Below are 24,590 nucleotides of genomic sequence, written 5' to 3'. Positions count from 1 at the left end.
AAATCATCCGAGCGCATGCATGGGATCTGGTATCCGTATCCTAGCAACCACAGTGTGTTTGGACATTTTCCACAGTCAGAGGTCAAGAGAGACTCACACCGTTTTGGATCAAAGGAAAGATCCAGAGTTAAAATGTTCAACGTTGAACTGCTCTCCGACCGCGTTGCTGCGAAATGTCGGGACGGGCGTCACGACGCAGAGACGCAGCGGCGACAGAGGATTTTTAACGACGCCGTTAGAACGATAGGGGTAAGTTTTAAACCTGCTTGTCCATGATCCTTGATTGATTCCTTGTTGTACACAGTGTGGTCACACCGAGACATGTAATGTGTGTTGCAGATTGACACGGACGCGCTTGACATCCAAGTGAGAGAAAAGAAGACTAAAGAGGAGGCAGAAAAACAGTCACTGCAAACACATGGTGAGAAGTTCGTGTTATTATCTCACACACAGACACACACACACACACACTGTCACACACCAGCATGATCTTATTTTGCATACTCTAGTCTAGTGAGTCTAGTCTATTCAAATACAGTAAATATAGGCAGGTTGCTACTCACATGGTACCTTAAATTAAATATCTGGATGTAGGCCTATTATAATGGACGCCACTTGGTGGCCAAATAAACTGATCACAAATCTCATAATGTTGAAACAGTTGTAGAAATGCGCGCACACGCATTATCTGCTATTTTCTATAGACTTTGTACACATTTTGAACTTGTGAAGTGTGACATTCTGCAATATGAATACTTTTACTTTTAGTACTTTAAGTACATTTTGATGCCGATACTTTTGTACTTTTACTCAAGTACATTTTCAATTCCGTACTTTTACTTTTAACGGAGTAGTTCTAAATTGCAGTATTGGTACTTTTACTTAAGTAAAACAATTGAGTACTTTTTTCCACCACTGCATCACAGCTGCAGACATGGTGATATCTGGGTCTGGCTCTATAGCATGTGATGTTGGTGTGTTCTGTTCCCATCATCACAGCTGCAGACATGGTGATATCTGGGTCTGGCTCTATAGCATGTGATGTTGGTGTGTTCTGTTCCCATCATCACAGCTGCAGACATGGTGATATCTGGGTCTGGCTCTATAGCATGTGATGTTGGTGTGTTCTGTTCCCATCATCACAGCTGCAGACATGGTGATATCTGGGTCTGGCTCTATAGCATGTGATGTTGGTGTGTTCTGTTCCCATCATCACAGCTGCAGACATGGTGATATCTGGGTCTGGCTCTATAGCATGTGATGTTGGTGTGTTCTGTTCCCATCATCACAGCTGCAGACATGGTGATATCTGGGTCTGGCTCTATAGCATGTGATGTTGGTGTGTTCTGTTCCCATCATCACAGCTGCAGACATGGTGATATCTGGGTCTGGCTCTATAGCATGTGATGTTGGTGTGTTCTGTTCCCATCATCACAGCTGCAGACATGGTGATATCTGGGTCTGGCTCTATAGCATGTGATGTTGGTGTGTTCTGTTCCCATCATCACAGCTGCAGACATGGTGATATCTGGGTCTGGCTCTATAGCATGTGATGTTGGTGTGTTCTGTTCCCATCATCACAGCTGCAGACATGGTGATATCTGGGTCTGGCTCTATAGCATGTGATGTTGGTGTGTTCTGTTCCCATCATCACAGCTGCAGACATGGTGATATCTGGGTCTGGCTCTATAGCATGTGATGTTGGTGTGTTCTGTTCCCATCATCACAGCTGCAGACATGGTGATATCTGGGTCTGGCTCTATAGCATGTGATGTTGGTGTGTTCTGTTCCCATCATCACAGCTGCAGACATGGTGATATCTGGGTCTGGCTCTATAGCATGTGATGTTGGTGTGTTCTGTTCCCATCATCACAGCTGCAGACATGGTGATATCTGGGTCTGGCTCTATAGCATGTGATGTTGGTGTGTTCTGTTCCCATCATCACAGCTGCAGACATGGTGATATCTGGGTCTGGCTCTATAGCATGTGATGTTGGTGTGTTCTGTTCCCATCATCACAGCTGCAGACATGGTGATATCTGGGTCTGGCTCTATAGCATGTGATGTTGGTGTGTTCTGTTCCCATCATCACAGCTGCAGACATGGTGATATCTGGGTCTGGCTCTATAGCATGTGATGTTGGTGTGTTCTGTTCCCATCATCACAGCTGCAGACATGGTGATATCTGGGTCTGGCTCTATAGCATGTGATGTTGGTGTGTTCTGTTCCCATCATCACAGCTGCAGACATGGTGATATCTGGGTCTGGCTCTATAGCATGTGATGTTGGTGTGTTCTGTTCCCATCATCACAGCTGCAGACATGGTGATATCTGGGTCTGGCTCTATAGCATGTGATGTTGGTGTGTTCTGTTCCCATCATCACAGCTGCAGACATGGTGATATCTGGGTCTGGCTCTATAGCATGTGATGTTGGTGTGTTCTGTTCCCATCATCACAGCTGCAGACATGGTGATATCTGGGTCTGGCTCTATAGCATGTGATGTTGGTGTGTTCTGTTCCCATCATCACAGCTGCAGACATGGTGATATCTGGGTCTGGCTCTATAGCATGTGATGTTGGTGTGTTCTGTTCCCATCATCACAGCTGCAGACATGGTGATATCTGGGTCTGGCTCTATAGCATGTGATGTTGGTGTGTTCTGTTCCCATCATCACAGCTGCAGACATGGTGATATCTGGGTCTGGCTCTATAGCATGTGATGTTGGTGTGTTCTGTTCCCATCATCACAGCTGCAGACATGGTGATATCTGGGTCTGGCTCTATAGCATGTGATGTTGGTGTGTTCTGTTCCCATCATCACAGCTGCAGACATGGTGATATCTGGGTCTGGCTCTATAGCATGTGATGTTGGTGTGTTCTGTTCCCATCATCACAGCTGCAGACATGGTGATATCTGGGTCTGGCTCTATAGCATGTGATGTTGGTGTGTTCTGTTCCCATCATCACAGCTGCAGACATGGTGATATCTGGGTCTGGCTCTATAGCATGTGATGTTGGTGTGTTCTGTTCCCATCATCACAGCTGCAGACATGGTGATATCTGGGTCTGGCTCTATAGCATGTGATGTTGGTGTGTTCTGTTCCCATCATCACAGCTGCAGACATGGTGATATCTGGGTCTGGCTCTATAGCATGTGATGTTGGTGTGTTCTGTTCCCATCATCACAGCTGCAGACATGGTGATATCTGGGTCTGGCTCTATAGCATGTGATGTTGGTGTGTTCTGTTCCCATCATCACAGCTGCAGACATGGTGATATCTGGGTCTGGCTCTATAGCATGTGATGTTGGTGTGTTCTGTTCCCATCATCACAGCTGCAGACATGGTGATATCTGGGTCTGGCTCTATAGCATGTGATGTTGGTGTGTTCTGTTCCCATCATCACAGCTGCAGACATGGTGATATCTGGGTCTGGCTCTATAGCATGTGATGTTGGTGTGTTCTGTTCCCATCATCACAGCTGCAGACATGGTGATATCTGGGTCTGGCTCTATAGCATGTGATGTTGGTGTGTTCTGTTCCCATCATCACAGCTGCAGACATGGTGATATCTGGGTCTGGCTCTATAGCATGTGATGTTGGTGTGTTCTGTTCCCATCATCACAGCTGCAGACATGGTGATATCTGGGTCTGGCTCTATAGCATGTGATGTTGGTGTGTTCTGTTCCCATCATCACAGCTGCAGACATGGTGATATCTGGGTCTGGCTCTATAGCATGTGATGTTGGTGTGTTCTGTTCCCATCATCACAGCTGCAGACATGGTGATATCTGGGTCTGGCTCTATATTGTTGGTGTCTTCCTGTTCCCATCACAGCTGCAGACATGGTGCGCAGCGACAAAGCAGCTCTCCTCCTGGACGGACGCCAGGTCAAGGCGCAGCGTGCGACGGAGGAGGCCGCGGTCGGGTACCGCCGGCACTTCCAGCAGCCCCGGAGCCACCGGGAGTATGACATGAACGACCCCGAGCTCTGGAAGGACGACAGCAGCACGCGCATGACGCTGCCCGGCCTGGTGGGCGAGGACCCCGGCAGCGGGGCCCGGCTGAGCGGACAGAAGGAGCAGCTCCGAGCGTGGCTTCACCAGCAGCAGAGTGAGCGGCTGGCGGCGCGGCACCAGCAGAGGCTGGAGGGTAGGTTGGACTGTCCTGTTCTCCTTCATATGTCTAGTAATCCCTCACGTGCACGGCTGCACGCACATCCCCTCTGTCTTCTAGTCCCTCACGTGCACGGCTGTACGCACATCCCCTCTGTCTAGTCCCTCACGTGCACGGCTGCACACACATCCCCTCTGTCTAGTCCCTCACGTGCACGGCTGCACACACATCCCCTCTGTCTAGTCCCTCACGTGCACGGCTGCACACACATCCCCTCTGTCTCCTAGTCCCTCACGTGCACGGCTGCACGCTTGTGGTATATTTTGGGTACATACCATCCAAAACACTCTAGTTCTACTTAACCAAAATACTGTTAAACCTGAAAGCTGGGAGAGTACCCGGAGAAAATTGTGAGACGGCACCACAGCAGAGTAAGATGTTCCTTCCTTCCAAGAACATGAGATATTGAAGAATTATGGATTCCCAGATTCCACACGCTCATCCCCTCTTCAGTGAATAGTTGTGTGTAGAGTCTTCACACAACACAATTATTGTCAAGGAATTCTGGATCAATCAGTATGTTGAGGTAAACTGCGACATTTGAGGATTATATATATTATAAGGCCTTTCTGCCCATTTGGATAGTACAGTTGAGATACACAGGAACAGGAAGAGAGAGACAGGGATTGACAGGCCGTCAGGCTCGACACTTGGCATTAGAGCCTATGTGGTATGTTGGGCCTTGTGCGTGTAGGTCCCCAGGGGCCCTGGGGACCTACATAATTGGCATAATCTGCCAATGCTATACAATAGTCCAAGCTATTGCGCTGGGTCACAGCTATGCTCTGTGATTGGCTGAGAGGCCTCCATACACACCGTGTGCTTCCTGTCTGTCAGACCAGCAGTATGATTGGAGCAGACTGGACCTGGACAACAGAGCTCTGGAGCTGCAGAGGCTCCAAGAGGAGAAGAGGAGAGAAGCAGTTCTGGCTACCAAAGACTACAACCTGGCCCAGGTGGGACCCATGTCCACACACACACACACATTAAACTACACAATACCAAAGACTACAACCTGGCCCAGGTAGGACCCATGTCCACACACACACACACACACACACACACACACACACACACACACACACACACACACACACTACCAAAGACTACAACCTGGCCCAGGTAGGACCCATGTCCACACACACACACACACACACACACACACACACACACACACACACACACACACACACACATACAACCTGGCCCAGGTAGGACCCATGTCCACACACACACACACACACACACACACACACACACACACATACAACCTGGCCCAGGTAGGACCCATGTCCACACACACACATCAAACTACACAATACCAAAGACTACAACCTGGCCCAGGTAGGACCCATGTCCACACACACACACACACACACACACACACACACACACACACACACACACACACACACACACACACACACACCACACACACACACATACAACCTGGCCCAGGTAGGACCCATGTCCACACACACACACATCAAACTACACAATACCAAAGACTACAACTTGGCCCAGGTAGGACCCATGTCCACACACACACACACACACACACACACACACACACACACACACACACACACACACACACATCAAACTACACAATACCAAAGACTACAACCTGGCCCAGGTAGGACCCACACACACACACACACACACACACACACACACACACACACACACACACACACACACACACATCAAACTACACAATACCAAAGACTACAACCTGGCCCAGGTAGGACCCACACACACACACACACACACACACACACACACATCAAACTACACAATACCCAAGACTACAACCTGGCCCAGGTAGGACCCATGTCCACACACACACATCAAACTACACAATACCAAAGACTACAACCTGGCCCAGGTAGGACCCACACACACACACACACACACACACACACACACACACACACACACACACACACATCAAACTACACAATACCAAAGACTACAACCTGGCCCAGGTAGGACCCACACACACACACACACACACACACACACACACACATCAAACTACACAATACCAAAGACTACAACCTGGCCCAGGTAGGACCCACACACACACACACACACACACACACACACACACACACACACACACACACACACACACACACACACATCAAACTACACAATACCAAAGACTACAACCTGGCCCAGGTAGGACCCACACACACACACACACACACACACACACACACACATCAAACTACAACCTGGCCCAGGTAGGACCCACACACACACACACACACACACACACACACACACACACACACACACACACACACACACACATCAAACTACACAATACCAAAGACTACAACCGGGCCCAGGTAGGACCCATGTCCACGCACACACACACACGCACGCACGCACATCAAAATACACAATACCAAAGACTACAATACAACCAGGCCCAGGTAGGACCCATGTCCACACACACACACACACACGCATGCACACACACACACACACACACACACACACACACACACACACACACACACACACAATACCAAAGGTAACTCTCACCCACATCGCCACCCCCTTGCGTTGACATTCAATTATGAAAATGGTCTCACTGCTGAACGCATCTCAATCCACAGCAGCAAACCATCTCTACATAGACACATATTTTCTAGTCTACAATCATACATTCCTTAAATAACTAGTACTTCACCTCTTTTCAACCTATCTTCATATAATTGGTCCTTACTAATGTTCATGATAAAATACCACAATTATTTTCTATTCAGCGGCTAATTCAGAGACCTGTCCACCAGTGACATCATCGTTAGGCAGATTTGTTTCTAAACATTTTTTTTTTTAAATATATATTTAGATTTGTATTATCGTGAGAACGACGGCTAGCATTTTCACATCAACTTTCACAGCAACTTTTCAGGAATAGAAAGCCTGCGGTTTCCGGTTTCTATGAGCTTGGATTCCCCATCGATGATGTCACTGGTGGATGGGTTTCTGCACTGCCCACAGCCCTCCTATGAGACACAGATTGAGTAGAAAAGATTTGTGCTATTTTATCATGAACACTAGTGAGGACCAAATATATGAAGATAGGTTGAATAGTGGTGAAGTGGTCCTTCCTTAAAGGAGAATTCCATGCTAGAAGGCTTTCTTACCTTTATTTGTAGTTGTTACGTCCCCATCAAAGAGGTCCAGGTGTTATTTGTAGTTGTTACGTCCCCACCAAAGAGGTCCAGGTGTTATTTTGTGCAAAAGTGCATTCTTGGCTATTTCCCCTAATATAAGCCCCCAATGGGGGTTTGGTTTTTGTGCTAATTCGCTTATTTCCATCGAAATAAGTAGTAAAGTGTGCCGCTTGGGATACTATTTACATGATGAAGAGAGGATATATACAAAAATAATTGATTTTTGAGTGATGGAAATAAGCAAATTAGCACAACACCCCGCCCATTCAATGCAATTCATTAGGGGAAATAGCCAATAATGCGCTTTTGCACAAAATAACACCTGGACCTCTTTGGTGGGGACAACAACTACAAATAAAGGTAAGAAAGCCTTCTAGCATGGAATTCTCCTTCAACACCACTTTTCAACCGGTGGCATGTTTTGTTTGTAGTTTTTTGCCACCTTCTGGGTTTCTCTGAAATGACACCCCAGCGTCCTTCCTTCCTTCCCCAGGCAGCAGAGTCTCAGGAGAGGCGTCGTAGGGAGCGGGAGTGGAACGACGCCATCGGCTGCACCGACGCCCTGAACCAGCTGCAGGGCGAGCTGATCGGAGACGACATCACGCAGCCCACCCTGGGGGTGCTGGGAGCCCCCCGCCTGCAGCCCAGCCAGCCCAAGAAGGCCTCTCCTCAGAGCCTGATAGACACGCTTCAGTTCCAGAAGTATCAAACTGAAGAGAGGAAGGTAAACAAAGTACGCCAGTTGGTTCTCAAAGTGGGGCCCGGGGGCCCCCAAGGGTCCTCCATGGGGTTTATATAGCATTACAAAAGAAATCACCACTTTAACCCATTTAGAACGATTCTACAAATGGCTTCTAAATCCTGACAGTTTTCTGAAAAACCTCATGTTTCTATATCAGTCGTTCTCAAACATTTTCATGTCAAGGACCCCCAGAATTATCTGTAATTGGCCACCGACGTTTCAGGGACCACCCAGACGCAAAGATTTGAGTTAAAAACCAAAAGGGGTTCCCGTCCAAAATGGGTTAAACCCTATACTGTGCACACATTTGAAAATAGCAGATCTGCAAGCTCTCTCTGCAATGGGACGCATTCTGTGTGCTTATGCCATTTAAAAAAAATCACACCCGTGTGAAGTGAGGGGCGCTTTACCAAACCTTATCATCTTACATCATCGCGATATCATAACATAACATCATGTGCCCGATTTGCTCAGTGACAGACAAAACAAACATTAAGCTAAGTTTATAGGTAAGGTATCGTGCACTGAAAATAGGCAATCTACAAGCTGCACTCAACACATTGTGAGCTTGTAGATCACCTATTTTCGGCATCAGGGTATAAAATTGTCATCCAGATGTTGATGTCCTCAGTATAGTAATACGTAATACGTGTGTGTGTGTGTGTGTGTGTGTGTGTGTGTGTGTGTGTGTGTGTGTGTGTGTGTGTGTGTGTGTGTGTGTGTGTGTGTGTGTGTGTGTGTGTGTGTGTGTGTGTGTGTGTGTGTGTGTGTGTGTGTGTGTGTGTGTGTGTGTGTGTGTGTGTGTGTGTGCGTGTGTGCGTGTGTGCGTGCGTGCGTGCGTGCGTGCGTGCGTGCGTGCGTGCGTGCGTGCGTGCGTGCGTGCGTGCGTGCGTGCGTGCGTGCCCACAGAGGATGGAGATGGAGCAGCAGGCGCTTGAGGAGCAGCAGGACGGTTTCCGTGTGTCGTCGGCCCGTTCAGCTCTACTGCTGGAGAGACAGCAGGCCAGACTGGACAAGCAGCACAGACAGGAGCTGGACCACACCAACGCTAGGCTGGCCCAGACCCAGAGACTACAGTAAGAGCTGGACCACACCAACGCTACGCTGGCCCAGACCCAGAGACTACAGTCCGTTTTTCACGACACTTAATTTGAGCTATAACTGTATGTCAGAGGCAACAGATCAACGTACATAAGTCAATATGTAACGTCTGTCCCGACAGCCAGGAACCTTGGTGTTGTCCTGGACAGTCGGCTCTTGTTCAAAACACACATCACAACTGTCACTCGATCCTGTAGGTTTACACTCTATAACATACGATGAATTAGACCGTTCCTCACCCAGGAGTCAGCCCACCTCCTAATCCAGACAACAGTCTTGTCAAAACTTGACTATTGTAACTCCCTCCTTACTGGCCTACTGGCATGTGCACTTAAGCCTCTCCAACTGATCCAAAATGCCGCAGCTCGCTTGGTCTTCAACCAGCCAAAATTCTCACATGTCTCCCCCCTGCTCCGCTCCCTGCACTGGCTCCCGGTCGCTGCCCGCACAGAATACAAAACCCTGATGCTGGCATTCAAAGCAACCAAAGGCATGGCCCCCCCATATCTTACAAGTATGATCGAACCCTACAAACCCTCCCGCGCACTCAGATCAGCCAACGCAGGGAAGCTGGAAGTACCTTCACTAAAAACGCCGGGACAACGCTCCACACGTCCCAAACTCTTCTCCCTTCTGGCTCCAAAACTATGGAATGCACTTCCCATCACAATCAGAACTGCAGCCTCACTCCCAATCTTCCAGCCGTAGTCTGAAAACCCACCTTTTCAGACTCCATCATGGCCCTTGCCCCTTAGATAGCACTCTATGTAGACTTAGATAGCATTAACTAACTAACTAACTAGATAGCATTTTAAACACTTATAAGCATGTTAAGTAGACAGCACTAGAATTGCATTTTATGTAGTCATAGCACTTTATAGTACATATGTATAGTATAAAATAGTATGTATAGTTTATATATATAGTTGCATGATATAAGATTACATTCTTAGCTTACGCATGTTTCATGATAACTACTTTTTATATATGTGATGTATGCCATGCTTTTTGTTATTGCTTAATGTAAATCGCTCTGGATTAAGAGCGTCTGCTAAATGCCTAAATTTTCATTGTAAATATAGGCAGGGGGTGTACAGTAGTGCGGCTTTTAGAGGTGGGGGAGCACATCTATACCGCTTGTTACACACAATCTCTTTGAAAAGAGAAAATAGCTGATCTACAAGCTCACAACGAACGCAGTGCTGCGTGCTGTGAGCCTGTAGATCGGCTATGTTGGGTTCCCTCCAGAATATGAATGCTGGGGTTTTAAGTGGTTTTGACCAAAACTGAAATCCTAATTTAGGAAGTGGGGGGGAAGCAAACTTTTCATTGATTGTAATTATTACCCAATCTATACTTTTATACCTTCCAAATGTGGTCATACTGACATGATGCTGATTGACATGATACTTACCATGATGCTGACCTTGCCTTTATTTTAAGTTACAATGTGATAGAGCTGACATGTATGTCACATGCTCTTTGTGCTTCAAGCCCTCGAGATGCACCTTCTCATGATCTCTCTCCCCTCCTCCACAATCTCTCTCTCTAGGAATAAGGCCCTCAATGAGATGAACATCAACATGTTTGAAGAAAGTTTCTTCTCCAAGTTCAACACTAGCAGTCGATGATGGAACGCTTGTTGCACCAATTACTGCTTCACCATTTATGACTCGCTTTACTAAATGGTAAAACACAATACATTATTAAACCAGAGCTGCAAAATAATTGTATATTTTATTTGTATACAAACGCTGGTTGGTGTACTGTGCAACATGGTGTACAACCATTTCCTGAAATAAAACAAAAAACAAATGAATAGAATTCACATGCATTCCAGTTTGACATCCCAAAGCTTCAAGAATCTTGAATGTAAAGCTGTGTTGTTTACCTTTACATCACAGAATACTATATAAGGTCAGTCTTATGTGCAGCCTGCCATGAGTTTAATCTGCTGTATTTATTTTTGACCTGACCCAGAAAACAAACTTCAAAACCATCCTAGGGTAGCAGGTTTCATTACCCTTCCATTATATTGGATTGTCAGTTTCACAGAATTTATAAAATGTACCACTACCTATGATCAACGGTCAAGTATGAAGCCTTTTATATTCACAAAAAAAGTAGGACTAGTAGCAAAAATAAAAAATAAAAAAATTGAATTGCGATTGAACAGCTGTGAAATTTCAGAGCCTCAATAAAAATACATTGAGAAAAAAAAAACTATTCTTGGACTGGGCGGCTGGCGTAGCCGTCCGGGCACCTTGGCTGGTAATCCAGTCTGGCAGTGTGCCGCGGGTTCGACTCCCGATCCCGACGGCCTTTACTGCGTGTCACCCCCACATCTCTCCCCCCATTTCATGTCAGCCTACTTTCATCTATCCCTCTATCAAAAAAAAAACTATTCTTAAAACACGTTTTAAACTCAAGCTATCCATAATAATCACACAAATACACAAATATGCTACAATTCATTCAGTGTATGATTTGTCTGCACTCTTAACAATGCTGTTTAGCACTATTAATTAATTATTTATACCAAAAGGCTCAATTATAGTGCAAGATTTAAACAAAAGTAATCTACATTCGGCCTGGGCCGTGGCTCAGCGGTCCAGGCACCATGGCTGGCAATCCAGTCTGGCAGTGTGCCGCGGGTTCGACTCCCGATCCCAACGGCCTTTACTGCATGTCATCCTCCCATCTCTCTCCCCATTTCCTGTCAGCCTACCGTCTGTCCCTCCATAAAAAATATAAAATAAAGGCGAAAGCCACAAAAAAAAACATTTAAAAAAAAAAGAAAAAAAGTAATCTACATTCTTGTGATTGAAAATATTTTCTTTCATCAAATCCCGATAATTTCAAGTGGACCTAGGCTAGAAAGCAGTGCCTTATTACACAATGCCGCCTTACAATTCCACTAGGGATAAATAAGACAAATTGAGCTCCCCTAAATCTGGCTTCACTATGTGCTACTTGTGTGCTTGTCACAGGCTTGGTTTGGCTATAAGGCAACCCCCCCTTCATATTGTAGAAACATTTATTTTAATAATTTACTGCATTACAAAAAGTCCTTTCTTTCTCATCATTAACAGAATAATAACGTTTGGCAGGAGGACAATAAAACCAACTCTAGAGCAGTGGTTCTCCACAGGGTGTCCGGGGACCCCCAGGGGTCCTTGAGGGGGCTCCAGGTGCTCCGGGGACCCCCACGGGTCCTTAAGAGGGCTCCAGGTGTTCCCTAGCTAAATGATTGATTCGTTAGGAACCAAGTGGAACCTTATGCGTCTGTAACTCCCCAGAATTAAATTGACACAAACATTTGTGTCAACATGGAGGTTCCGAGGCTTAATGAATATCAAACCAGGGGGTTCTTGAAAATTAAAAAAGTTTGACAATTGCATCTCTACTAAAAGGAGTTCTCAGAGACAAACTTGTCCCATTTTCTTTGCCATAACGTCAAGGCTTCCTGCTGCTGTTCCTGGGATAAGGAACTGTATCTGAATGAAACACAAAAAGGGGACATGTCAAGCATGCATGTACACACAATGATATTACTATACTTCATAATATATTTGATTTATAAAGCACTTTACATTTGACACAAATCAAATGTGCTTGGATGGCAATTATGAATGCCATTTATTACCATTTTCAAAAGCCATCTTTATCAGATAATAGATGAAGGAGCGATGTGTGGGTCCGTGATTATGGAAAAACTGCAACTCTTTGGAATATTTATATGTAGTTGGCCACCCAGTGTCTTGCACCGAAAATAGACAATCTACAAACTCGCAACGTGTTAAATAATAAATCTGCTATTTTCGGTGCACAACACGGGCATAAAACTAAGTATACATCAGCCAATCTTTTCTTAGTTTAAAAAACTAAATCTTTTTTGCAACCATAAAACAGCCATCTATGTTATGAGGACCAGGGTGCTCACAATGTCCATTTCTCAAACATGATACGATACTAGTTGGGACATTTTACCCTCAAGTATAGTAACGCACGCGCGCGCACACAGACTCACTTGATGGAGTTCATTGCCAGTTCCTTGAGGGTGCCGATGTGAGACCTCATGCCTCCAAAGCCCACAAATGCTTCATAGAAGTCGTCGGAGAGGGCGGAGGTTCCGAGCTGCGCCGGGTCGTCAGAGCTGATGACCACCGGATGACCCTCTGAGAACAACACGGCCGCAGGATGGTTCCTCAGATCTGCAACCAGCTTTAACACCTTGGAAATGATCACAAAGGACATGTTGAGTTGTTACAGCTTTAACACCTTGGAAATGATCACAAAGGACATGTTGAGTTGTTACGGTAGCGAAAACACTACCAACACTAGAAAGAGTGCCCCTCGGGGCACAGGTCTACACCAGGATAATAGCGTTTGTGATGTTAGCTGTACACAGACGGACGGACAGACGCAGACGGACGGACAGAGTGCAAAACATACTCTCCCCATGCCTTTGCCTGGTGGAGACAATAAACCTATGTGTGTGTGTGTGTGTTCTAAAGTCATACCATGGCCTTTCAACATTTTTGGTTCATTATATTTCTCTATTAGACCATTTCTAGTGACCATTATCTACTATAGATAATATCCAATATAGATAATCGTCTGTGAAGTTAATTCACTTCAGATTCATGTATGAATATAGAGTAATATGGCCCCAGTACAATTCAGGCAACGGTGGCAAGTTCCGACAGATAAAAGTTAGCCATAGTGATGACACGATGCTGAACTGAACGAATGGCTGAAAGCGAACCCACCTGGTTGGAGATGGGGCACACCTCTACAGCCACGCCTCTAGAACCACGCTCTAGAACCCACCTGGTTGGAGATGGGGCACACCTCTACAGCCACGCCTCTAGAACCCACCTGGTTGGAGATGGGGCACACCTCTACAGAACCCACCTGGTTGGAGATGGGGCACACCTCTACAGAACCCACCTGGTTGGAGATGGGGCACACCTCTACAGAACCCACCTGGTTGGAGATGGGGCACACCTCTACAGAACCCACCTGGTTGGAGATGGGGCACACCTCTACAGAACCCACCTGGTTGGAGATGGGGCACACCTCTACAGAACCCACCTGGTTGGAGATGGGGCACACCTCTACAGAACCCACCTGGTTGGAGATGGGGCACACCTCTACAGAACCCACCTGGTTGGAGATGGGGCACACCTCTACAGAACCCACCTGGTTGGAGATGGGGCACACCTCTACAGAACCCACCTGGTTGGAGATGGGGCACACCTCTACAGAACCCACCTGGTTGGAGATGGGGCACACCTCTACAGAACCCACCTGGTTGGAGATGGGGCACACCTCTACAGCCACGCCTCTCTTGAACCCACCTGGTTGGAGATGGGGCACACCTCTACTGTCGAGTTTATTCCGTGAGTGGGATCATTATAATATTAAGTGCCGGCCCAGCTTATATTTGTAACTTCATGTTGTGTCATTTATGTATAGAGTGTTGGTGCTATTATGAAGTTCACTGCCTATACAGTAAATACTCTGTGTTATATAAGAACAGAGATCCTCTTATCAACCAATTGCAGTATATCTCAGGGATGTAGATATTAATACAGCTAATTGGGGGGTAAATGTGTTACCAATGTGTTACTAATACTATATACCAGGAATGCGAGTTCATACTAGGGCAGGACATGGTATGGGGATAGGAAGTGTCGGGTGACAGAGGAAGGGGCGAGCTATACCAGGGGGCACGATGTGTTCGTTCATTCCTACAGAAACAATGTAGCAAACGGGATGACGCGTTTAAGTAAGTCCTTTTAATGTGTTATATGTTCGTTAAATGCTCTAAATTCAGTCATAAATGATGCATCTATGCAGTCGCTATATCTGTGAATTAATAGTATGTATCTTGTGTTTCCCTTGTGTTCGCAGTTATTACCTAAACGCCACGGTCCCAGATTCCTTTGTTGTAATGATCATCATGCTATTGTATTAGATCTAACACGGGCCAGACAAGGCAAATAAGGCTTTATACTGTACACAAGTGTAGTAGAAGTATGTTTGTACGTGTGTGAGTGTGTTATGAGATAATAGTAATAAAATGGCCAAAATCAAGTGATTGTTTACGGGCATTATTGCAACGTCGAGGCTATGTGTGTTTGAGTAATATAAATGTTACCTTGGTGTGTGTTAAATCACAGTTACCAGACCTGTTTGTTATAACCCCTTTGCGGAGGGTCTGAATCAGTAATTAAGCAAAGCTATGAAACAGCAAAGTTTAGTTATATCCGTACAGTAATAATTAAATGCTCTGTAATTCACCAGAGTAATAATTAAATGTGGTGTAATTCACCATAGTAATAATTAACCGTGTGTAATCACCGGTGAGTAATAATTCATTGCGGTGTAACCCACCGACGTGTTACTGAAGCAACGGTACTTAATTCACCGTAGCTATTCAAAGTAATACGAGCATTGTGTGATCCGCAATGCTAATGAAAGCCATTGGCCCGTGTTAGCTTAGCTGTTAGCTTAGCTACTACGTGAGCAATGGTGGTTGTCTGCTGTTAGCGTGACGCTAGCTGAGAAGCAGGACAACGAGGGACGGCCATCCAGCGTTTGCGGAGCACCGCTGACCCGTCATCGATCGCCGTGTCCAAGGACCAGCGACCGAAACCCGTAGGCTGCCGGAGTAGCTGATATCTGCGGGAATCATCCGTACCATTGAGGTGACCTGAGTTAACTCGGGAAAGGATGCTAGTGGCGTGATCCTGCTGCTAAAGAGGTTGTGCCCTGGGTGCTAGGAAGCATCCGGTTTTGCCGACCTAAATAAAGAGTTTCAGTGCCCACATGAGTGCTTGTGCATTGGGGGGAATATCGCTGGGATTGTGTGTTGCAGAAAGGAACTGTGCATTGACTTTGGGGGGTATACCAGACCAAGCTAAATTGTAAACAAGCGAGGAGCTAGCCACCTTCCCATTGACATTGCATTGTGCCTAGCAACCAACTAGCATTAGGCTAACGGTGGCTAACTGGCTGACTGACGCTAATGCTAAGCTAAAGGAGGACTGACTGACGCTAATGCTAAGCTAAAGGAGGGTAACTCCAGTTGGATGTTGTTGGGGCTAGCCTAGCCAATGCTAACGCTAATAGCATAGGAATTGGGGCTACGCATTGTGTATGTTTCACAGCACGACAGGCCGCCAGAGAGGAACGCCGACCGGCCATCTAAAAAGAGAGACAAGGTTGGTGGGGGGGGCGAGCGAGTAGCCTCGTGTAACCATGGCAGCCTTAGATGCGTTAAAGAAAGCGCGCTCGGCGAGCCAAGGCGCGTTAACAAGGTTAACGACCAAAGCCAAAAGTACGGCTGCCCATAAGTCCGAAAGTGAACTTAAGGCTTTACTGAAAGACATGGATATAGGTTTTGATGAGCTTCTAACCTGTAGCACGGATTATAAAAGTGCACTGGAAGAGGCTGATGAAAACGCTATGGACATAGCTACCGTTAGTACGAGACTCAATGCCGCAAAGATATCCTATCTTTTGGCTCGGACAGAATTGCAGGAAAACTTATGGACGCGGTTCATAGAAGATTCTGTGCAGCGCGCCCTCAAGTGGGCGGCAGAGGCAGCAGGCAGAGCGCGTCCTGACCGTTACAAAGAACAGGATATTAACCTAAGTCTTATTTACGGGCTGGAGAGTGTAATTGAGCGATCATTAACAGACATGCAGACGTTACTAAACTCTTGGGAAGGTTGCATTTCTGACGAGAATTTGGCCAAGGTATTAGCTGAGATATATGCTTTGAAGGCACTTAAGAGTGCCAATCTCCAGGATTTAAAGCACAAAGGCGAAATAGTAATAGAAATGAAAGAGGAAATTAAACAAGAAAGTGTACCTCTCGCCGTTGACAATGGAGGAAAGAAGTCAGCCGGTAGCAAACTGGCTGCTCAGCCTATGAAATTACCCCAATTCAGTGGGGAACGCATGCAATACTTCAGATGGAAGAAACAGTGGCATAGGATTTATGCACTCTTTGACAATCCTGGATGGGGTGATGACATGCGTTACCAGCTACTGATTGATTCCATTGATAAAAGGATAAATGATGAATTAAGGCTTGATTATTGCCAGACTTCAGATGAGGTCTACCAAAAATTAGAACTCCACTATGGGAACGTAGGACAGATTGTCAAGGAGATTATAATGAAGTTGGAAAGTGTGCCCGCTGTAAGCAGTGGCCAGCCAAAGGAGACATTACATCTTGTTAGATTAATAGAGCAATCGGTGCTGGATCTAGCGGATCTGAATGCTGGCGACGTCATTCAAAATCAGCTCGTCATTCACAATTTAGAGGCTAAATTGCCGCCAGAAATGCAAGAACGGTGGCTTGTGATGCGTTGTAATCCGAATAATAATATTGATAGCCAAAACAGGTTCCCGCATTTCATTGCCTTCTTACGCGAGCATACAAAAGTGCTCGTTGAACAAGAACAATTAAATGCAAAAGGCATAGGGACCAAACGAAGTGATCCGAGCCCACGTAGCCGTAATAATGACCGACAGAATGATAAGCCGGGGAACGGGGCGCGCGAGAAGCGTGCTTCGACAAGGGCTACGTTTAGCGGCGAGGAGGCGCGGGGTTCGTGCGTAATCTGCGGAGAGAGCGATCACTCAGGGGCATTGTTCCGTTGTAAAATGTTCATGAAAGCCAACGTTGAAGGCCGGCGTGCGTATGCGAAAAAACATAAAGCATGCTTTAAGTGTTTATATCTACATGACGGCCAATGCAGAGTGCGCAATGACAATTTCCTGTGTAGGTTAAGTGAGTGCAAAAGGGACGGCTCGTCGCCTCCTCATAATTTCAAGTTGTGCCCCAAGGCGCGTCCACGTAATGGGGATAGTAGCACCAGTAATAATAATAGTGACAGCGCGAGAGGGGGGGCTAGTAGCGTGGGGAGGGACTCACGTGGGCCTACACATGAAATTGAACTTAAGCTTGCTGAGGCCGAGTTGACGCCAAAGCAACTAGCTATAGTGCGCAAAGCTTACACGAACAATACAGCCGCGACAGGCTGCACTGAGGGCGGAGAGATGCCTGCTCTGATGATGACGCTGGAAGTAACCACGAAAAGCGGTGATTGGGTGGGGGCTTTGATTGACCTCGCCTCTGATAAGAATTATATCACCCACAAAGCTGCAGACAGGCTCGGGCTGAAAGGAAGACCTGTCACTCTGAGCGTGCAGGGCGTTGGGGGGATGAGAAAGACATTCAAGACGAAAAAATACTCCATTAAGTTGAAGACAATGGGGGAAAAGGGCTCTTCTCCACTGGACCATGACATGACTTGTTATGGTCTGAATGAGATTGCAAAGATCAATTGTCCAGTTAATCCTAGGCGCATTGCAGATCTTTTCCCGGGCACCGATCCGGAGGAGTTGAGACGTCCACTGGAAGTGGAAATACTTATCAGTGCGCGTGAGGGTCGTTTAGCCCCACAGCGGTTGGCTAGATGTGGAGATTTGGTACTGTGGTCGGGGATTTTGGGTAAGACGGTTAGCGGATGTCATCCGTCTCTATTCGACGCCAGTGAAATGATCACAGGACAGTGGGCGTCAACCCATTTTGCTCTTTCAATGAGAGGTGGAGCCGTTGAAATTAAGGCTGCTACATGCCATACCGACACCAGCGCGGCACTGTCTTGGTGGCGTTGGGACAGTATTGGCGCGGCATGCGATCCCCTGTGTGGGGGTTGTCGTTGTGGAAAATGCGCCCCTGGTGGCAAAGAGATGTCTCTCGCTGACGAGAGAGAAATGGAGATTGTCAAGAGGGGCCTGACTTTTAAGACAAGCGACTCTCACAGCGATGAGTCGCATTGGGACGCGAGCTATCCTTGGAAAGAGGACCCGTCTACTTTACCAAATAATAGGGCGGCGGTTGAGGCCACGTTCTTAAAGTCTGAGAAACGTCTCAGGCGAGATCCCGTGTGGTACCAGGCCTATGCTAGCCAGGTGCATGAAATGCTCAAAAGAGGTGCTGCTGTCAAGCTGTCTAAAGCTGCCATGGACATGTGGAACGGGGCTGTTTGGTGGATCAACCATCTTATGGCACCAAACCCACACTCAGTTTCCACGCCAGTTAGGATAGTCTGGGACAGTAGTCAAGAATTCCGGGGCGTGAGTTTGAACAGTATCCTGCTGAAGGGGCCCGATGTTTTGAACCCGATCCGAGCAGTGTTGCTGCGTTTCAGGGAGGGGGAATACGCCGCCATTGGCGACGTAAGCAAAATGTACCACTCCGTTTGGCTAGAAGAGCGGGAGGTACATTTGCACCGGTTCCTATGGAGAGACTCAGTTGACAGCAAGATTGAAGACTATGCAGTTGTACGGGTCAATATGGGAGACCGTCCAGCGGGTAGCATAGCTCAAATAGCGATGCGCGAGACAGCGTATCTACCTCAGTTCACCCACATGGTTGACGAGAGGGACGTAATCGTGGAGAACGCTTACGTAGATGACATTTTTCTATCTCACAACTGCCCCCAGAGGCTGGAGGAGGTACTGGCGGGGGTTAAAACCATTCTGGCTACCGGGGGGTTTCACCTAAAGCCCTGGGTACGGTCAGGCCAAAGTGGGAGGGAAGGAGATGGAGAAATGAAACCAGAGACTATGTTGTTTCCGAATCAGATGAGAGAGGAGGACAATAAGGCTCTGGGGGTTGGTTACCATGTGAAGGAGGACAGCCTCTTCATCATGGTTGCCATAAACTTTTCCGCCAGAAAAAAGAAAGTGCGGAGCGAGGAAAACCTTGCTCTGAAGGAGGTGGCGGAGAAGACGCCAGATCCTCTGACTCGGCGTATGCTGCTGAGTCAAGTAGCGGGGCTGTATGATCCCATTGGCCTTGTGACGCCTCTGAAACAGAAGGGCGTTATTCTAGTCAGGAGGGCGTTCCAAGAGGCGGGGTCATTGACCAAAGACACTTGGGATCAACCGTTGTCTAGCGATCTCCGCGTGAGAGCGGTTGAACTTTTTGAGGAATACGCAAAGCTGAGTGCGATCACGTTCCCCAGGTGTATCACTCCGCCCGGATGGGTGGGGAAACCCTGGGGCATCACCTTCTCCGACGGGAGCTCAGAGTCCTACGGAGCGGTGCTCTACCTGCGGTGGGAAACTGCTAGCGGGGTGGAGACTCGTCTGGTGGAGTCAAAAGCCAAGTTGGCTCCTCTAGACCAAAAGGGTGATGCAGTGAAAGCTGAAATCTGCGGTGCTGTCTTTGCCGCACGACTGAAAGGGTACGTGCTGAAGCATAGCAGGCTGACAATCGAGAAGTGGTATCACTTTGTCGACAGCCAGACAGTGCTGGGTGCCATTCAGAGGGACAGTTATGGGTTCCAAACGTTCTTCGCCAATAGGGTTGGGGAAATCCAGAAGGCGGGGCCTGTGACTGACTGGTGGTGGGTTCCCGGGGTGGAAAATGTAGCTGATCTAGTCACGAGGGGGGGTTCTCCTGAGCAATTAGACAGTGATTCCCTGTGGCAAAAGGGACCAGAGTTCCTAGCCAGACCAGTCGACCAATGGCCTATGAAGTCCGCTGCTGAGGTGGCTGCTTCCTCGCGGGAAATCGTGAGTACATTGCAGAGAAAAGTGTTCAAAATGAAAGCATTCTCTGCTGCTGTTACTAGATCCCAAACTAAGAACCAGGGGTCCGCGCCACTGCCAGACAGTGGCGGGTCCTCGCCAGTCAGTGGCAGATCTTCACCAGACAATGGGGGGTCTCCAGCGGTCAGCAGGGGTCCTTCACCAGTCAGTGATGGGGGTTCTGTGGCAGCATCTAATGACGAAACTGAACAGCTGTGGGGGTCAGGCCTTGTGAACCAAATGGACTTGGCTAGATGCAGCACACTGTCAAAACTCTGCGGGGCAGTTGGCTACGTCCGCAGAGTGTTGCACGGCCACGGAGGCTTATTCAAGTCCGGCAGTCGTGTACAGTGGGGGGCGGTGCTCTCTGTCGGAGAGCGGGACACAGCATTTAAGGAGCTGTGCCTTGCCGCCCAAGAGGGAATTTCTTTCCCGACAACGACACTAAACCGTCTTGTAGTTAGTAAAAACGACAAGACAGGTCTCTTGCTATGCCGAGGCCGGGTTCAGACCGTTGACCAAGAAAGCCAGGGCGTGCCCATCATTCCTTACGAGGCACGACTCAGCACACTACTGTGTGAGGAGGCCCATCGTGCGAACCACGAGGGCGTGGCTGGGACACTCCTGCGAGTCAGGAAGAAAGCCTGGGTGGTTCAGGGGCCAAGGGTCGCACGTAAGGTGATCGACTCTTGCCTGTTTTGTCGCAAACGGGGGGCTAAGCTATCCAGTCAAGTGATGGCTAATCTTCCTACAGTGCGCACAAGTCCAGCAGCTCCGTTCGAGTACACAACGCTGGATTTGTTCGGTCCTTACACTGTCAGGGGCACTGTGAAGCGACGCATTAAGAGAAAAGTCTGGGGCGTGGTCTTCAGTTGCATGGCCTCACGGGCTGTCCATGCAGACCTAGTTGAGGACTTGTCTACAGAAGGCTTTCTGCAGACCTACCAGCGATTCACTGCTCTGAGAGGCCATCCAAAAAAGTTGTGGTCTGATCAGGGTACGAACTTTGTTGGCGCAAGGCCAGCATTGGAGGATCTATACAAGTTCCTAGGGGACATTGACAAGGAGCAGATCCAGCAAAGAGCAGCAGTTGCAGGGACCGACTGGGCATGGGAGTTTAGCCCAGCGGACTCACCGCATCGGAACGGGGCGGCCGAAGCTGCCGTCCATGTTCTGAAAAGGGCGTTGAGCAGCGTCGGCGACACCGATGATCTGTCGGCGTTGGAGTTCCAGACTCTACTCTACCTTGCTGCTAACCTGGCCAACGAAAGACCCATCGGAGCCAGAACTCAAGTCGACGAGGATTCCGTGGACATCATCACTCCCAACTCTCTGCTGTTGGGGCGGGCAGGGCCCAGGGGAGACATCCTGGGCTTTGACTTCCCTAGCTACCCGTACAGTCGTCTTCGGGCGGTCCAGCGCGAGGTGGACAAGTTCTGGAAGCGGTGGAGCCAGCTGGCGGGCCCTCATCTCTTCATCCGAGAGAAATGGCACGTTCCAGCACGGAACGTGGCCGTCGGCGACCTGGTGTGGGTCGCGGACCAGAATGCTCTACGAGGTCGATTCCGGATGGGTCGTGTCGTGGAGGTGAATCCAGATAACCAGGGCGTCGTCAGGGACGTAAAGGTGCGGACATGTCCAAGTCTGCCCATCAGTTGGTCGCAGGTGGTGAAAGACGTGGTGGCATGGCCATCCGTCATCCTCCATCGTGATGTGCGGCGGCTGGTTGTCCTAATCCCGGTTGAAGATCAGTGAATTAGACTAGAAAGACCTCTTGAGAAATACCCTAACGAACTCTTCCATATGCATGCTGCGCGAGTAAGACTAGTCAGTTGGGTATTTACTTGAGGCAGCTGGGTGATGAGGCATACTTGTCACTCAGTAAGGAGCAAAGCGGTGGTGCCTACCTCCTACAGTCAGATTGAGATCAAAATTAATTCAGTGCATGAAAGTAAACTAGGTTTATTATTTCATAAGTTCAACTGGTGAGTGCCATCCGGAGGCCTTCATCGATTAGAAGCATGATTGATATACTTATTTTTTATTTTTGTTTGAATGTTTTTGTTTGCAAATGATTGTGGGGAATCTATTTAGCCTACTGGGTTTATTTCAAACCGTAGCCTAAAAGTGGGAGGTGTCGAGTTTATTCCGTGAGTGGGATCATTATAATATTAAGTGCCGGCCCAGCTTATATTTGTAACTTCATGTTGTGTCATTTATGTATAGAGTGTTGGTGCTATTATGAAGTTCACTGCCTATACAGTAAATACTCTGTGTTATATAAGAACAGAGATCCTCTTATCAACCAATTGCAGTATATCTCAGGGATGTAGATATTAATACAGCTAATTGGGGGGTAAATGTGTTACCAATGTGTTACTAATACTATATACCAGGAATGCGAGTTCATACTAGGGCAGGACATGGTATGGGGATAGGAAGTGTCGGGTGACAGAGGAAGGGGCGAGCTATACCAGGGGGCACGATGTGTTCGTTCATTCCTACAGAAACAATGTAGCAAACGGGATGACGCGTTTAAGTAAGTCCTTTTAATGTGTTATATGTTCGTTAAATGCTCTAAATTCAGTCATAAATGATGCATCTATGCAGTCGCTATATCTGTGAATTAATAGTATGTATCTTGTGTTTCCCTTGTGTTCGCAGTTATTACCTAAACGCCACGGTCCCAGATTCCTTTGTTGTAATGATCATCATGCTATTGTATTAGATCTAACACGGGCCAGACAAGGCAAATAAGGCTTTATACTGTACACAAGTGTAGTAGAAGTATGTTTGTACGTGTGTGAGTGTGTTATGAGATAATAGTAATAAAATGGCCAAAATCAAGTGATTGTTTACGGGCATTATTGCAACGTCGAGGCTATGTGTGTTTGAGTAATATAAATGTTACCTTGGTGTGTGTTAAATCACAGTTACCAGACCTGTTTGTTATAACCCCTTTGCGGAGGGTCTGAATCAGTAATTAAGCAAAGCTATGAAACAGCAAAGTTTAGTTATATCCGTACATCTACAGAACCCACCTGGTTGGAGATGGGGCACACCTCTACAGCCACGCCCCTCTTCCTGAATGGCTGAAAGCGAACCCACCTGGTTGGAGATGGGGCACACCTCTACAGCCACGCCTCTCTTGAACCCACCTGGTTGGAGATGGGGCACACCTCTACAGAACCCACCTGGTTGGAGATGGGGCACACCTCTACAGCCACGCCCCTCTTCCTGAATGGCTGAAAGCGAACCCACCTGGTTGGAGATGGGGCACACCTCTACAGCCACGCCTCTCTTGAACCCACCTGGTTGGAGATGGGGCACACCTCTACAGAACCCACCTGGTTGGAGATGGGGCACACCTCTACAGAACCCACCTGGTTGGAGATGGGGCACACCTCTACAGAACCCACCTGGTTGGAGATGGGGCACACCTCTACAGAACCCACCTGGTTGGAGATGGGGCACACCTCTACAGAACCCACCTGGTTGGAGATGGGGCACACCTCTACAGAACCCACCTGGTTGGAGATGGGGCACACCTCTACAGAACCCACCTGGTTGGAGATGGGGCACACCTCTACAGAACCCACCTGGTTGGAGATGGGGCACACCTCTACAGAACCCACCTGGTTGGAGATGGGGCACACCTCTACAGAACCCACCTGGTTGGAGATGGGGCACACCTCTACAGAACCCACCTGGTTGGAGATGGGGCACACCTCTACAGAACCCACCTGGTTGGA

General features: G+C 47.7%; 2 protein-coding genes across 2 annotated transcripts in view; one reads left to right on the top strand and one right to left on the bottom strand.

Annotated features, from left to right (window-relative positions):
• The first annotated feature begins 62 nt into the window (after window positions 1-62).
• Window positions 63-11,576, top strand: ribc2 (RIB43A domain with coiled-coils 2). The gene is made up of 7 exons (XM_079500860.1): window positions 63-249; window positions 340-421; window positions 3,838-4,152; window positions 5,014-5,132; window positions 7,864-8,094; window positions 9,022-9,188; window positions 10,766-11,576. The coding sequence occupies exons 1-7, from the start codon at window positions 133-135 to the stop codon at window positions 10,842-10,844; spliced, it is 1,110 nt and encodes a 369-aa protein (XP_079356986.1). The 5' UTR covers window positions 63-132; the 3' UTR covers window positions 10,845-11,576.
• Window positions 11,577-12,160: 584 nt separating this feature from the next.
• The window catches only part of ada2a (adenosine deaminase 2a), a 22,756-nt gene continuing 10,326 nt past the window's right edge, over window positions 12,161-24,590 (bottom strand). The window contains exons 10-11 of the mRNA XM_079502186.1: window positions 13,244-13,446; window positions 12,161-12,710 (exon numbers count right to left, since the gene is read on the bottom strand). Coding sequence (XP_079358312.1) covers window positions 12,620-12,710; window positions 13,244-13,446 — 294 coding nt within the window. The 3' untranslated portion in view covers window positions 12,161-12,619. The remainder of the gene's footprint in view (window positions 12,711-13,243; window positions 13,447-24,590) is intronic.

This window comes from Electrona antarctica (assembly GCF_951216825.1).
Source record: "Electrona antarctica genome assembly, chromosome: 5".
Taxonomy (NCBI): domain Eukaryota; kingdom Metazoa; phylum Chordata; class Actinopteri; order Myctophiformes; family Myctophidae; genus Electrona; species Electrona antarctica.
The sequence above is the reverse complement of the archived record's forward strand: the minus strand, read 5'-3'. Positions and strand labels throughout refer to the sequence as shown.